The 13947-nt window shown below is 42.3% G+C and overlaps 2 protein-coding genes across 2 annotated transcripts; both read left to right on the forward strand.

Annotated features, from left to right (window-relative positions):
* The first annotated feature begins 1496 nt into the window (after positions 1 to 1496).
* LOC136158248 (protocadherin alpha-5-like) lies at positions 1497 to 4937 on the forward strand. The gene is made up of 2 exons (XM_065920044.1): positions 1497 to 3851; positions 4932 to 4937. Exons 1-2 carry the CDS (start codon positions 1497 to 1499, stop codon positions 4935 to 4937), a joined length of 2361 nt encoding a protein of 786 aa, XP_065776116.1.
* Positions 4938 to 10580: 5643 nt separating this feature from the next.
* Positions 10581 to 13040, forward strand: LOC136158255 (protocadherin alpha-6-like). Its single transcript, XM_065920055.1, has one exon. The coding sequence runs from the start codon at positions 10581 to 10583 to the stop codon at positions 13038 to 13040; it is 2460 nt and encodes an 819-aa protein (XP_065776127.1).
* The last annotated feature ends 907 nt before the right edge of the window (positions 13041 to 13947 follow it).

Consider the following 13947-nt stretch of genomic DNA (forward strand, 5'->3'; position numbering starts at 1 on the left):
CTCTTAAAGATTGTATCAGAAACAAATTCTGTAACATTATCTGATGTCCTTACATTACTGTTTTGAATACTGAGAAGCAAGTTAATTTCAATTGCCTTTGTATTTTCTAGTAATCTTCTTTCCAAGCTAGTTTTTATAGTACTACTTTTCCATGTTTGCTTTATACATGGACACAAAATACATCTAATTCCACATATGACTTATACCAACATTAAAAAAATGTGTTTGGAGCTTGTGCTTTGCATGTGAAGCATTAAGTAATGGAATTATTGTTTTCCTGGGCCCTCTTACATTCACAAGAAAAGATAATTTTGTAATATTTAAGGAATTCTAGGGAGTATATACTTAAGTAGAATGTTAAATTTTTTTAAGAGGAAAAGTTGGTTTATTTTATATTGGCCGTATTTATTAAGTGAAGTCCAAGTCCGTATAGCAAATAAAATGGAGCAGTGGAATGAGATGAAATTAACAGAGTTAACCAGTTAATAATGTGATTTCTTTCCATGTTTTAATTTTTACTGGAACTCAAGTATTTTATATGATAATATATCTCACAAACAACATTAGGATTTTTATTTGCTACTTAAAAGAAAATATATGTGCTTTCACAATTTATATCAATTGTGATTTATCAGTTATAGCAACTTGAAATGCTTGTCTGTATGCTGTGCTGTGCTAGATGTATTAAGTTGCAAATAGTGTCATGTCCACATTACAGCTTTTGAGTTAACACTAAAAGTAAGTAGGTAATATAGAGAAAAAGGAAATCAATAAATTTTCAGCAATTGAAAATCAGACTTCCAAATGAACTCAGACACTATTCTACTCAAATAGCTTGTTACTTTGAAAATAACATCAACAGAAGTCAATATTAAATATTGCAAATAGGAATATAAACTTGTTTTGTGAGTGATATAAAGGCTAGTGTACAAACATCCCATTAAAATAGTAGAGAAGAAAATCGGTAATTTTAGTAAGTAATATGTAAATACGGAAAGATATAAAAAATCTAAAACTTTTAAAGTCCATTAGGAACTATACAAACCCTAAATATACAGAATAGGCCAATAAAATCATGCTAGTAAAGATTGGGTGTCATAACTTGAGTAGTATTGATTCTGCAGTATTTTAATTAAACTTGATACATTTTATTAAAAATTTAATTATGTATTTGATTAGCGATAAGGAATATAATGAGTCGTTGAAATTGGGAAATATTTAACGAATGTAAGGTAAATAAAACATAACAAAGTAAAATAACTCCCTTTTCGTCCACATGATGGCGCTGGAAACCGCAAGTTCAGTTTCTTTTTTTAACAACAAAGGAATACAGCGAGTTTATTTTCCTGAGAAAGGAGAAAAAGCCGCTCCATATTTTCACTCTGCTGCTGAAGCATAAAAGGTGAGCAAATACGAAATTGTATAAAATTGGGAATTAAATATCCAAGAGCTACATGGTAGTGCAATAGGTATTTGAAAGTTGATACAAATTTGCGATGGTATATTCTCAGAGAAAAAGTCGAGGATCTCAGCGCCTGCTGCTATCGCTTCTGCTCCTCGTAGCCTGGGAGTCGGGGATCGGCCAGGTCCACTACTCGGTCTCCGAGGAGGCCAAACACGGCACCTTCGTGGGCCGCATCGCCCAGGACCTGGGACTGGAGCTGGCAGAGCTGGTGCCTCGCCTGTTCCGGATTGCATCCAAAGATCGCAGAGACCTTCTGGAGGTAAATTTGCAGAATGGCATTTTGTTTGTGAATTCTCGGATCGACCGGGAGGACCTGTGCGGTCGGAGAGCGGAATGCAGCATCCACCTGGAGGTGATCGTGGACCGGCCGCTGCAGGTGTTCCATGTGGAGGTGGAGGTGAAGGACATTAATGACAACCCTCCAAGGTTCTTGCGACAAGAACAAACACTATTTATTCTAGAGTCAAGAAGAGCGGATTCCCGGTTTCCGCTAGAGGGCGCGTCTGATATGGATATCGGAAGAAACGCAGAATTGAGGTACAAGTTACAAGCAAATGAGTATTTTGACTTGGATGTTAAAACAAACGAAGAGGAAACAAACTTTTTAGAGCTAGTTTTGAAGAAACCAGTAGATAGGGAAGAAATGCAAGAACATCGTTTATTGCTGATTGCAATTGATGGAGGAAAACCTGAATTAACAGGTACAGTTCAGTTATTGATCAGTGTTTTGGATGCGAATGATAATGCTCCAGAATTTGATAAATCAATTTATAATGTCAGATTATTGGAAAATGCACCGAATGGGACACTAGTTATTAAGCTGAACGCCTCAGATGCAGATGAGGGCATTAATAAGGAAATAGTATATCTCTTTAACAATCTTGTTCTTGACAATGTAAAATCTAAATTTGCGATCAATTCTAATAGTGGGGAAATAACAGTTACAGGAAAACTGGATTACGAAGACTGTAATTTATATGAAATTAATATTGATGCTGTTGATAAAAGTGCATTCCCATTAACTGGACACTGCAAAGTAATAGTGAAACTGCTGGATGAAAATGATAATATCCCAGAGATGGTCATAACCTCACTATCTCTGCCTGTACAAGAGGACGCTCCACTGGGCACCGTCATTGCCCTGATCAGTCTATCAGATCTCGACTCTGGTGCCAATGGACAGGTGACCTGCTCTGTGACGCCTGATGTTCCTTTTAAGTTGGTGTCCACCTTCAAAAATTACTATTCATTGGTGCTGGACAGCGACTTGGATCGTGAGCGCTTGGCTAACTATGATGTGGTGCTGACTGCGAGGGATGGGGGCTCTCCTACCTTGTCCACCACGACCAGCGTGTCCGTGGAGGTGGCCGACGTGAACGACAATGCGCCCGCGTTCGCGCAGCCCGAGTACACCGTGTTCGTGAAGGAGAACAACCCGCCCGGCTGCCACATCTTCACCGTGTCGGCGCGAGACGCGGACGCGCAGGAGAACGCGCTGGTGTCCTACTCGCTGGTGGAGCGGCGGGTGGGCGAGCGCGCGCTGTCGAGCTACGTGTCGGTGCACGCGGAGAGCGGCAAGGTGTACGCGCTGCAGCCGCTGGACCACGAGGAGCTGGAGCTGCTGCAGTTCCAGGTGAGCGCGCGCGACGCGGGCGTGCCGCCCCTGGGCAGCAACGTGACGCTGCAGGTGTTCGTGCTGGACGAGAACGACAACGCGCCTGCGCTGCTGCCGCCCGGGCCAGGCGGAGGACCCAGCGCCGTGAGCCAGGTGGTGTCGAGGTCGGTGGACGCGGGCCACGTGGTGGCGAAGGTGCGCGCGGTGGACGCGGACTCGGGCTACAACGCGTGGCTGTCGTACGAGCTGCAGCCGGCGGCGGGTGGCGCGCGCAGCCCGTTCCGCGTGGGGCTGTACAGCGGCGAGATCAGCACGACGCGCGCCCTGGACGAGGCGGACGCGCCGCGCCAGCGCCTGCTGGTGCTGGTGAAGGACCACGGCGAGCCGGCGCTGACGGCCACGGCCACCGTGCTGCTGTCGCTGGAGGACAGCGGCCAGGCGCCCAAGGCCTCTTCGCGGGCGTTGTCTGGTGCAGCTGGCGCAGAGACGGCGTTAGTGGATGTGAACGTGTACCTGATCGTCGCCATCTGCGCGGTGTCCAGCCTGTTGGTGCTCACGCTGCTGCTGTACACGGCGCTGCGGTGCTCGGCGCCGCCCAGCGAGGGCGCGTGCGGGCCGGGGAAGCCCAGGCTGGTGTGCTCCAGCGCGGTGGGGAGCTGGTCTTACTCGCAGGAGAGGCGACAGAGGGTGTGCTCAGGGGAGGGGCCGCCCAAGACCGACCTCATGGCCTTCAGTCCTAGCCTGCCTCAGGGTCCCATCTCTATGGACACAGTGAGTCTCAAAAACTTTATAGAATTTTTTCGTTATGTGCTACTGCTGCTAAGTCGCTTCCATCGTGTCCGACTCTGTGCGACCCCAGAGATGGCAGCCCACCAGGCTCCCCGGTCCCTGGGATTCTCCAGGCAAGAGTACTGGAGTGGGTTGCCATTGCCTTCTCCAGATTTTCGTTATGTATTTAATATTATTTAATATCCTTTATCTTCCCTTTAAATTTTTAAAGTATGGCTTTGTAAGTAATTATTGTATCCTTTTAGATATAAATTCTCATGGTACTAATTAATTTCTCTATACTTGCAGTTATGCTTAAAATTTACTTTGTTGAAGACAGCTGCTTTGCACTATAGTGTTATTTCAGTAACAATGCCCTTTTCATGAGCTTTAAAGGCTTGAGTTAATGAACTGGTTTTCAGTTCACCATAGAAAATATTTCCAGAAGTAAATTTTTAGTGAACATTTCAATTTTCAAATTTTAATGAGTGTTATAGGAAGATACTTGTAAGGTACATTCTTGGTGTTATCATTTATTGTTAAAGTCCAGTATTGTAACTATACAGAAATATTGTAACACATCATGTCAACTTGCCTTTTTTCCCCTCCACTGACTATCCATTATTTGATTTTGTTTGTTTGTTTTTGTTTGTTTGCGGTGGGTCTTCTTTGCTGCCCTTGGGCTCTCTCTAGTTTCTGAGAGTGCTAACCTCTAGTTGTGGTGCGCAGGCTTCTCATTGCTGTGGCTTCTCGTTGTGGAGCACGGGCTTTAGCGTGCTTGGGCCTTAGTAGTTGCGACTAGAGAGCTGTTTATCCTGGGTTCAGTAATCATGGCCCACAGGCTTGCTCCAGGGCATGTGGGATCTTCCCCATCCAGGGATTGAACCTGTGTCCTTTCCATGGGCAGGTGGGTTCTTAACCACTAGACCACCAGGGAAGCCCCTATTTGAGTATTTTTGTTATACATATTGAATTAATTTTTCCAGTAATATTTGTGCATTGAATGACTCTTTCAAGTCTTGTTTAAATGTTAGCCTTGGCATACTCATGGTGAGTTTGATACTTATAATTTGAAAATTTTAGCTCTAATGGCTTAATTTTATTCATTTTTTATTATAAAATATATTTCATGATTTAAAATGTTTTAAAATGTGTCCATTCCACCTCCAACATCAAGCCACTTAATCAGTTCATTTCAGTTCAGTCTCTCAGTCGTGTCTGACTCTGCGACCCCATGGACTAGAGCATGCCAGGCCTCCCTGTCTATCACCAGCTCCCGGAGTCTACTCAAACTCATGTCTATTGAATCAGTGATGCCATCCAACCATCTCATCCTCTGTCTTCCCCTTCTCCGCCTATCTTCAGTCTTTCCCAGCATCAGGGTCTTTTCCAATGAGTCAGTTCTTCACATCAAGTGGTCAAAGTATTGGAGTTTCAGCTTCAACATCAGTCCTTCCAAAGAACACCCAGGACTGATCTCCTTTAGGATGGACTGGTTGGATTTCCTTGCAGTCCAAGGGACTCTCAAGAGTCTTCTCCAACACCACAGTTCAAAAGCATCAATTCTTCAGCACTCAGCTTTATAGTCCAACTCTCACATCCATACATGACTACTGGAAAAACCATAGCTTTGGCTAGATTGACCTTTGTTGGCAAAGTAATGTTTCTGCTTTTTAATATGCTGTCTTGGTTGGTCATAGTTTTTCTTCCAAGGAGCAAGTCTCTTTTCATTTCACGGCTGCATTTACCATCTGCAGTGATTTTGGAGCCCCCCAAAATAAAGTCTCTTATTGTTTCCATTGTTTACGGATCACATGCTGTTGAAGCCTGGCTTGGAGAATTTGAGATGAGTGCAATTGTGCAGTAGTTTGAACATTGTTTGGCATTGCCTTTCTTTGGGATTGGAATGAAAACCTAACTTTTCCAATCCTTTGGCCACTGCTGAGTGTTCCAAATTTGCTGGTATATTGAGTGCAGCACTTTCATAGCATCATCTTTTAGGATATGAAATAGCTCAAATGAAATTTCATCGCCTCCATTAGCTTTGCTCATAGTGATGCTTCCCAAGACCCACTTGACTTCGCATTCCCGGATGTCTGGTTCTAGTCTAGTGATCACCCCAGCGTGGTTATCTGGGTCATGAAGATCTTTTTTGTATAGTTCTGCATATTCTTGCCACCTCTTTTTAATATCTTTTTCTTCTGTTAGGTCCATACCATTTCTGTCCTGTATTGTGCCCATCTTTGCATGAAATGTTCCCTTGGTATCTCTTTTTCTTGAAGAGATCTCTAGTCTTTCCCTTTCTATTGTTTTCCTCTATTTCTTTGCATTGATCATTGAGGAAGGCTTTCCTCTCTCTCCTTGCTGTTCTTTGGAACTCTGCATTCAGCTGCTTATATCATTCCTTTTCTCGTTTGCCTTTAGCTTCTCTTCTTTTCTCAGCTATTTTTAAGGCCTCCTCAGACAATCATTTTTCCTTTTTGCATTTCTTTTTCTTCAGGATGGTCTTGATTACTGTCTCCTGTACAATATCATGAACCTCCATCCATAGTTCTTCAGGCACTCTTATCAGATCTAATCCCTTGAATCTATATGTCACTTCTACTGTGTAATCATAAGGGATTTGATTTAGGTCATACCAGAATGGTCTACTGGTTTTCTTTACTTTCTTCAATTTAAGTCTGAATTTTGCAATAAGGAGTTCATGATCTGAGCCACAGTCAGCCCCTGGCCTTGTTTTTGCTGACTGCGTAGAGCTTCTCCATCTTTGGCTGCAAAGCATATAATCAATCTGATTTCAGTATTGACCATCTGGTGATGTCCATGAGTAGAGTCTTCTCTTGTGTTGTTGGAAGAGGATGTTTGCTATGACCAGTGCGTTCTCTTGGAAAAACTCTTTTGTTAGCCTTTGCCATTCTTCATTTTGTACTCCAAGGCCAGATTTGCCTGTTACTCTCGGTATCTCTTGACCTCCTACTTTTGCATTCCAGTCCCCTATGATGAAAAGGGCATCTTTTTTTGGGTGTTAATTCTAGAAGGTCTTGTAGGTCTTCATACAACCGATCAACTTCAGCTTCTTCAGCATTACTGATTGGGACATAGACTTGGATTACTGTGATATTGAATAGCTTGTCTTGGAAATGAAGAGAGATCATTTGATCATTTTTGAAGTTGCACCCAAGTATTGTATTTCTGATTCTTTTGTTGACTATGAGGGCTACTCCATTTCTTCTAAGGGATTCTTGCCCACAGTAGTAGATATAATGGTCATCTGAGTTAAATTCAACCACTCCAGTCCATTTTAGTTCACTGATTCCTAAAATGTCAGTGTTCACTCTTGCCATCTCCTGTTTGATCACTTCCAATTTACCGTGATTCATGACCTAACATTCCAGGTTCCTATGCAATATTGTACTTTACAGGATCGGACTTTACTTCCATCACCAGTCACAGCCACCACTGGGCATTGTTTTTGCTTTGGCGCCATCTCTTCATTCCTTCTGGAGTTATTTCTCTACTCTTCTCCTGTAGCATTTTGGGCACCTACCAACCTGGGAAGTTCATCTTTGAGTGTCATATCTTTTGCCTTTTCATATTGTTCATGGGGTTCTCAAGGCAAGAATACTGAAGTGGTTTGCCGTTCCCTTCTCCAGTGGACCACGTTTTATCAGAACTCTCCATCATATACCTGCTGAAATATTTCAAATGTTCTAATTTCTTGGTTATTCTCCTAGAGAATTTTTTATATACAAGTAAACTGTCTTCTCCTACTTTAAAACACAATGTTTATATTGATTTTCCTTTCCTCCTTCATTTGATATAATTTGTCTATTATTTAAGGAGATTTCTTCATTCTTTTTTCTAGTCCATGTTGTCCCATTTTGCAGCTGTATCGTAATTCCCAGCACCAATGTTAAGTGGAGCAATGATTAATTCTTCTCTTATATTTTCTTTTTCAATTCACAAATTATTATATTGGTGAGAAGTAATTGTGAATTCTCACAACTGGGAAAATCATAACTTTTTTTAGTTAGAAACATTTGTTTTTATTGTTGCCTTTTGTTTTTAGATTAAAAAATACTGTATGATATAATGAAAAATACTGTATGATATGAGTTTATTGTTTACTAATACAATTTTTTTTACAACAAAGCCATACATTTTATCTGCTATAGGTGATAATGCTCTTCATATCAAATACAGAGAACTATTTTTCTACACTTTTTGAAAAAACAGTATGGGCTTGGGCAGTAATAAATATTTCACATTTCATATGACAAAATGCCAATTTCCATTTTTATTGCTTTTTCTATTTCTATATATTCTCACATATATTTAATTCTTAAATATATTTATAACATATTATTTAAACATTTCTAATATCTCATTACTTTGGGGAAGTCCTATAAACAGAGAAGGCATTCTCACCATTGTGTGAATTTGTAGTTACCAGTTGTCAGCTTTTTAAAAATCAAGTTAATTCAGTTTTGAAATATAAACTCTTTGATTTATAACTGAAATTTTTCTTTGCTGGGGAGGAAGTTGTTAATAAACTTTTTTCTGTACGTAATATTTTTCCTTGACTAGATGAACTATTTGAGTTAATAACTGAACAAAAATATAAGATGTTTCTTATGAAGAGACCAGTATTTCCCTTTTCCAAATCAATTTATTTTGCATATATGATTTCAGTAACATTGTATAATTTTCTACCTGGAGCCAATAAATAGAATTATTGCAACTCTTCCAATTAATCAGATTATATTAGCAACCTTCTGGAAATTGCTAGGAACTTCAATAGAAAGAGAAACTTGATACTTTAACTATGTTAGAAGTTGATATTCAAAGAGACTCTTCATTTAGGGCAGCAATTTATGAAATACCTTAACCACTATAGAAAACTTTCAACTAACAAGACTATACGGCAATATAGATTTTGTCAAGGCTTATCTTCCTGTAAGTAAAGAAATCTTTTGCTTGGGGGGCTTAGTTTTGGTTAGCAAATGAACTCTTTAGTTACTAAAAATAATTGTAATAGAAAGTCAGTGATAAAAAAAATTAAAAAAAAAGAAAGTCAGTGATAAGGACTACTACTTATTGGATAAATGTTAGATATAGGATATGTTATGTAATTTATGTAAGGTGTTCTTATGTTGGGGATACTTTGTATTACAGTTGTCTGTGAGGATTATACAAGTACATCAGGATTCTGGAGAAGGGTGAGTGTTGGTGTGTGTTTATTTGAAAAATCTTTCTTATGACTTTCATTGTATCATTTAGAGAAAGAGTTTAATTATCTACAGTTGATGACAGTAAGGATGAATTCATGGTAAAATTGACATTTTGACATGACTTTCATATGAGTGGAGCATTTTTTACAGGTAAAGTGGAGATAATTTTTAAAAATTGAACAAAGATTCTATTGAGGAAGAAGGCAAGTAAGTGATCTATGTTGTCTGCAAAATAGAGATAATATTGGAAAATAGTTAAAAATAACACCGAAAATGTGGCTTGTGATCACATCTCAGGTCACAGAGAAGTGATTCTAACATCTTGGAATTTATTTGTTTAGTGCAATCCAATAAAAGCTGTACCCATGAAGATAAATATGGTGGTAGGTGATAAGACAGATGGGCTATAGGCCAACTTTGAATAGGACAAGTAGGGGACATGGAGTAATAAAAAAAATTCCATAGAGGTGACATGTAAAATAAATGTTAATGCCATTAAATAAAAGGTGAATTGAAGGGTTTGAATTTGGTGAGTATTAATAATTTATCTTTATAACCTTTAAATTGTAATAAAATTATTTTCTGGGAGTTATCAGCATGTATCGGTAAAAATGATCACAACCATTGAAAAGAGGAAGGAAGATGTGAATTGGGGAATACCTTCAACAAAAATCTTGTTTGAAATGTTGGAAGTGGATAAGAGCACTTTAATGAAAGCATGCAAGAGCTTGAAGTAGAAAGAAAAGGATAACGTCATTAAAGCACAATAGGTAGAAATTCCACAGGATTTTGCAGTGATGGAGATGTATGCAAAGGAAAACGTTTTGAGGGGAAGACCTAATAGAAGCTGTAGAGAAATTAAGAAATGCTGTAAAGATTATGTTCCCAAATTTTCATCCTCCATTATTAAATAAAGGAAACATTATTAGGAGCAGTTGATGTTCATTGAACAAAGGAAGAATGAACTTTGATCATCTATAAGGTCTTTAAAATTTGGGTAAAATTTGTTAATTTAAAATCACACTCTTTTATCAGAGCAAAATATAATAGCATATCTTGTGACATAAATATATGCACATGTTTCTTCTCTACACAAAATATGGAGGATAATTTGCACTTCTAATTCCCACTTAAACTTTCTAAACTGGTTGATACAGTTTTTACATTACTAGAAGGAAAGTTGTTTCACTGTGAATATTCTGAACCCTTACTCTAAACTAATAAGACAGATGAGATATTTACAAACATGAGGAGATGTACTATAAAAGTAAGGTAAAAGACATATATATATGTATAATATATATAGCATGAATTTATTTCTTACCCTTTGGAGCCGCATGATGTCGCTGTCTACCATGAATACACAAGCTGTTATTCAAGTCCATTCCTCCATTTATTGCATCCTTCCAAGAGTGCTGAATGATGGCAGTCGCAGAAAAACTGAATTAACAGACTCGGGATCATACAATATTTCGTCTTAATGCCTAGACAAGATTTCCTGATGGAAATAAACCAGCAAGTATTTGAAATGGTTATTACACTTGAAGGTCGACTGAGATCCTGGTGTTTGCTGCTCTCGCTTCTGCTTCTTGCAGCCTGGGAAGCAGGGAGCGGCCAGGTCCACTACTCGGTCCCGGAGGAGGCCAAACACGGCACCTTCGTGGGCCGCATCGCCCAGGACCTGGGACTGGAGTTGGCGGAGCTGGTGCCCCGCCTGTTCCGGGTGGCATCCAAAGGCCGCGGGGACCTTTTGGAAGTAAATCTGCAGAATGGCATTTTGTTTGTGAATTCTCGGATCGACCGGGAGGAGCTGTGCGGGCGGAGCGCGGAGTGCAGCATCCACCTGGAGGTGATCGTGGACCGGCCGCTGCAGGTGTTCCATGTGGAGGTGGAGGTGAAGGACATTAACGACAACCCGCCTGTGTTCCCGGTAAAGGAACAAAGAGTGTTGATTTACGAATCTAGGCTGCCAGATTCTTTGTTTCCACTAGAGGGCGCATCGGATGCAGATGTGGGGTCAAATTCTATCTTGACCTACAGACTCACTAGCAACGAGAATTTCGCGCTGGATGTGAAAACAAACAGCGATGACAGTACACAAATTGGGCTCGTGTTAAGGAAATCCTTGGACAGAGAGGAAGTGCCCGAACATAACTTACTCCTCATGGCCACTGACCAAGGCAAACCTGAGCTCACTGGCACTGTTCAGCTGCTGATCACCGTACTGGATGTGAATGACAATGCTCCCAGTTTTGGACAATCTGAATATGAAGTAAAAATATTTGAAAACTCAGATAACGGAACAATAGTTATCCGAGTGAATGCTTCTGATAGGGATGAAGGAGCGAACGGGGAGATATCATATTCTTTTAATAGTCTTGTTCCAGCCACTATTAGTAACCAGTTTAGAATAGATGCGAATACTGGAGAAATAGTTATTCAAGGGAACTTAGATTTTGAAAATATGAATTTATACAAAATCCGTATTGAAGCGACAGACAAAGGCCACCCTCCCATGGCTGGTCATTGCACTGTTTTAGTGAAAGTCTTGGATAAAAATGATAATGTCCCTCAGATTGCATTGACTTCCTTATCCTTGCCCGTCAGAGAGGATGCTCAATTCGGTACTGTCATAGCCCTAATTAGAGTGTCCGATCTCGACTCAGGTCCCAATGGGCAGGTGACCTGCTCTCTGACGCCCTATGTTCCTTTCAAACTGGTGTCCACCTTTAAGAATTACTATTCACTCGTGTTGGACAGCACCTTGGATCGCGAGAGCGTGGCGAACTATGAGGTGGTTGTGACCGCGAGGGACGGGGGCTCGCCTTCGCTGTCGGCCATGGCCAGCGTGTCCGTGGAGGTGGCCGACGTGAACGACAACGCGCCCGCGTTCGCGCAGCCCGAGTACACGGTGTTCGTGAAGGAGAACAACCCGCCCGGCTGCCACATCTTCACCGTGTCGGCGCGAGACGCGGACGCGCAGGAGAACGCGCTGGTGTCCTACTCGCTGGTGGAGCGGCGGGTGGGCGAGCGCGCGCTGTCGAGCTACGTGTCGGTGCACGCGGAGAGCGGCAAGGTGTACGCGCTGCAGCCGCTGGACCACGAGGAGCTGGAGCTGCTGCAGTTCCAGGTGAGCGCGCGCGACGCGGGCGTGCCGCCCCTGGGCAGCAACGTGACGCTGCAGGTGTTCGTGCTGGACGAGAACGACAACGCGCCTGCGCTGCTGCCGCCCGGGCCAGGCGGAGGACCCAGCGCCGTGAGCCAGGTGGTGTCGAGGTCGGTGGACGCGGGCCACGTGGTGGCGAAGGTGCGCGCGGTGGACGCGGACTCGGGCTACAACGCGTGGCTGTCGTACGAGCTGCAGCCGGCGGCGGGTGGCGCGCGCAGCCCGTTCCGCGTGGGGCTGTACAGCGGCGAGATCAGCACGACGCGCGCCCTGGACGAGGCGGACGCGCCGCGCCAGCGCCTGCTGGTGCTGGTGAAGGACCACGGCGAGCCGGCGCTGACGGCCACGGCCACCGTGCTGCTGTCGCTGGAGGACAGCGGCCAGGCGCCCAAGGCCTCTTCGCGGGCGTTGTCTGGTGCAGCTGGCGCAGAGACGGCGTTAGTGGATGTGAACGTGTACCTGATCGTCGCCATCTGCGCGGTGTCCAGCCTGTTGGTGCTCACGCTGCTGCTGTACACGGCGCTGCGGTGCTCGGCGCCGCCCAGCGAGGGCGCGTGCGGGCCGGGGAAGCCCAGGCTGGTGTGCTCCAGCGCGGTGGGGAGCTGGTCTTACTCGCAGGAGAGGCGGCAGAGGGTGTGCTCAGGGGAGGGGCCGCCCAAGACCGACCTCATGGCCTTCAGTCCCAGCCTACCAGCCTGTCCAGTGGTGGCGGATATGGGCGAGCATCAGGATTTAAAGGATGATGGTCTTTCCAAAGTAAGCCTGAATTTTCATAATTACCAGTTGATTTTTTAAAATGTTTTCATTATTTTCCTTGGGTTTATGTTTAAACTTTCCTATTTTAACAAAGTGAGTAATTTTGCATTATATACATGTTTCTTTTCTTCGTTAATTATTATAATCTCTTTGGTTTTTTTAAACTTGAGTAGAGTGGAATCAGACATTATTAAAACATCATTCTACACGTCAAGATTTTTGTCTCAAAACTCAAAATTTCCTTAGATAACCAATTGTGATACATTTAAAAAATGCATTGGTAGTATTTTTCCTTATTAATTTTGTAGACTTTGATAACTTTGCATTTGAGCTTCAGGAGAGTTATTTCACACTCATTTTAATTGATAATTGATGTTATTATTTCAACATCACTTTATTATAGTTTTATCCTTCAGCTTCCTTCTTCCTTCTTTTCCTTCTCTCTCTTTTCTTTGATGCTTCTGCTTAGCCAACACTGTTGATTATCCACTTTGTTTAATGACTGTCTTCATCATATCTTAAATCTATATTCCTTTTTGGGCCTGGTGATTCCAAGAGTCCAAGAATCTGTAGTGCTTATTTACTGTTGTCCTTTTAAATGAGTTAGAGACAAAGTACATAATGATAGTTATTCCAATAACTAATATTCTTCTTTTTAAAAATTATTTTTTATTGCTTTGCTGGATCTTCATTACTGTGTGGGTTTTTCTCTAGTTTTGGGGAGCAAGGGCTACTCTCTAGCTGTGGAGCATGGGCTTCTCATTGTAAAGGCTTCTCTTGTTGCAGATCACAGGTTCTAGAGCTGGTGGGCTCAGTATTTGCAGCTCCTGGACTCTAGTGCACAGGCTCAATAGTTGTGGTTCATGGGCTTAGTTGCTCTGGGCATGTGGGATCTTCCTGGATCAGGGATTGAACCCATGTCTCCTGCATTAGCAGGCAGATTCTT

This window comes from Muntiacus reevesi, chromosome 1 (genome assembly GCF_963930625.1).
Source record: "Muntiacus reevesi chromosome 1, mMunRee1.1, whole genome shotgun sequence".
NCBI lineage: Eukaryota > Metazoa > Chordata > Mammalia > Artiodactyla > Cervidae > Muntiacus > Muntiacus reevesi.

Excerpts from the sequence above, each read along its gene's own strand:
- LOC136158248 (XM_065920044.1), top strand. The coding sequence starts at position 1,497 with ATGGTATATTCTCAGAGAAAAAGTCGAGGATCTCAGCGCCTGCTGCTA.
- LOC136158255 (XM_065920055.1), top strand. The coding sequence starts at position 10,581 with ATGGAAATAAACCAGCAAGTATTTGAAATGGTTATTACACTTGAAGGT.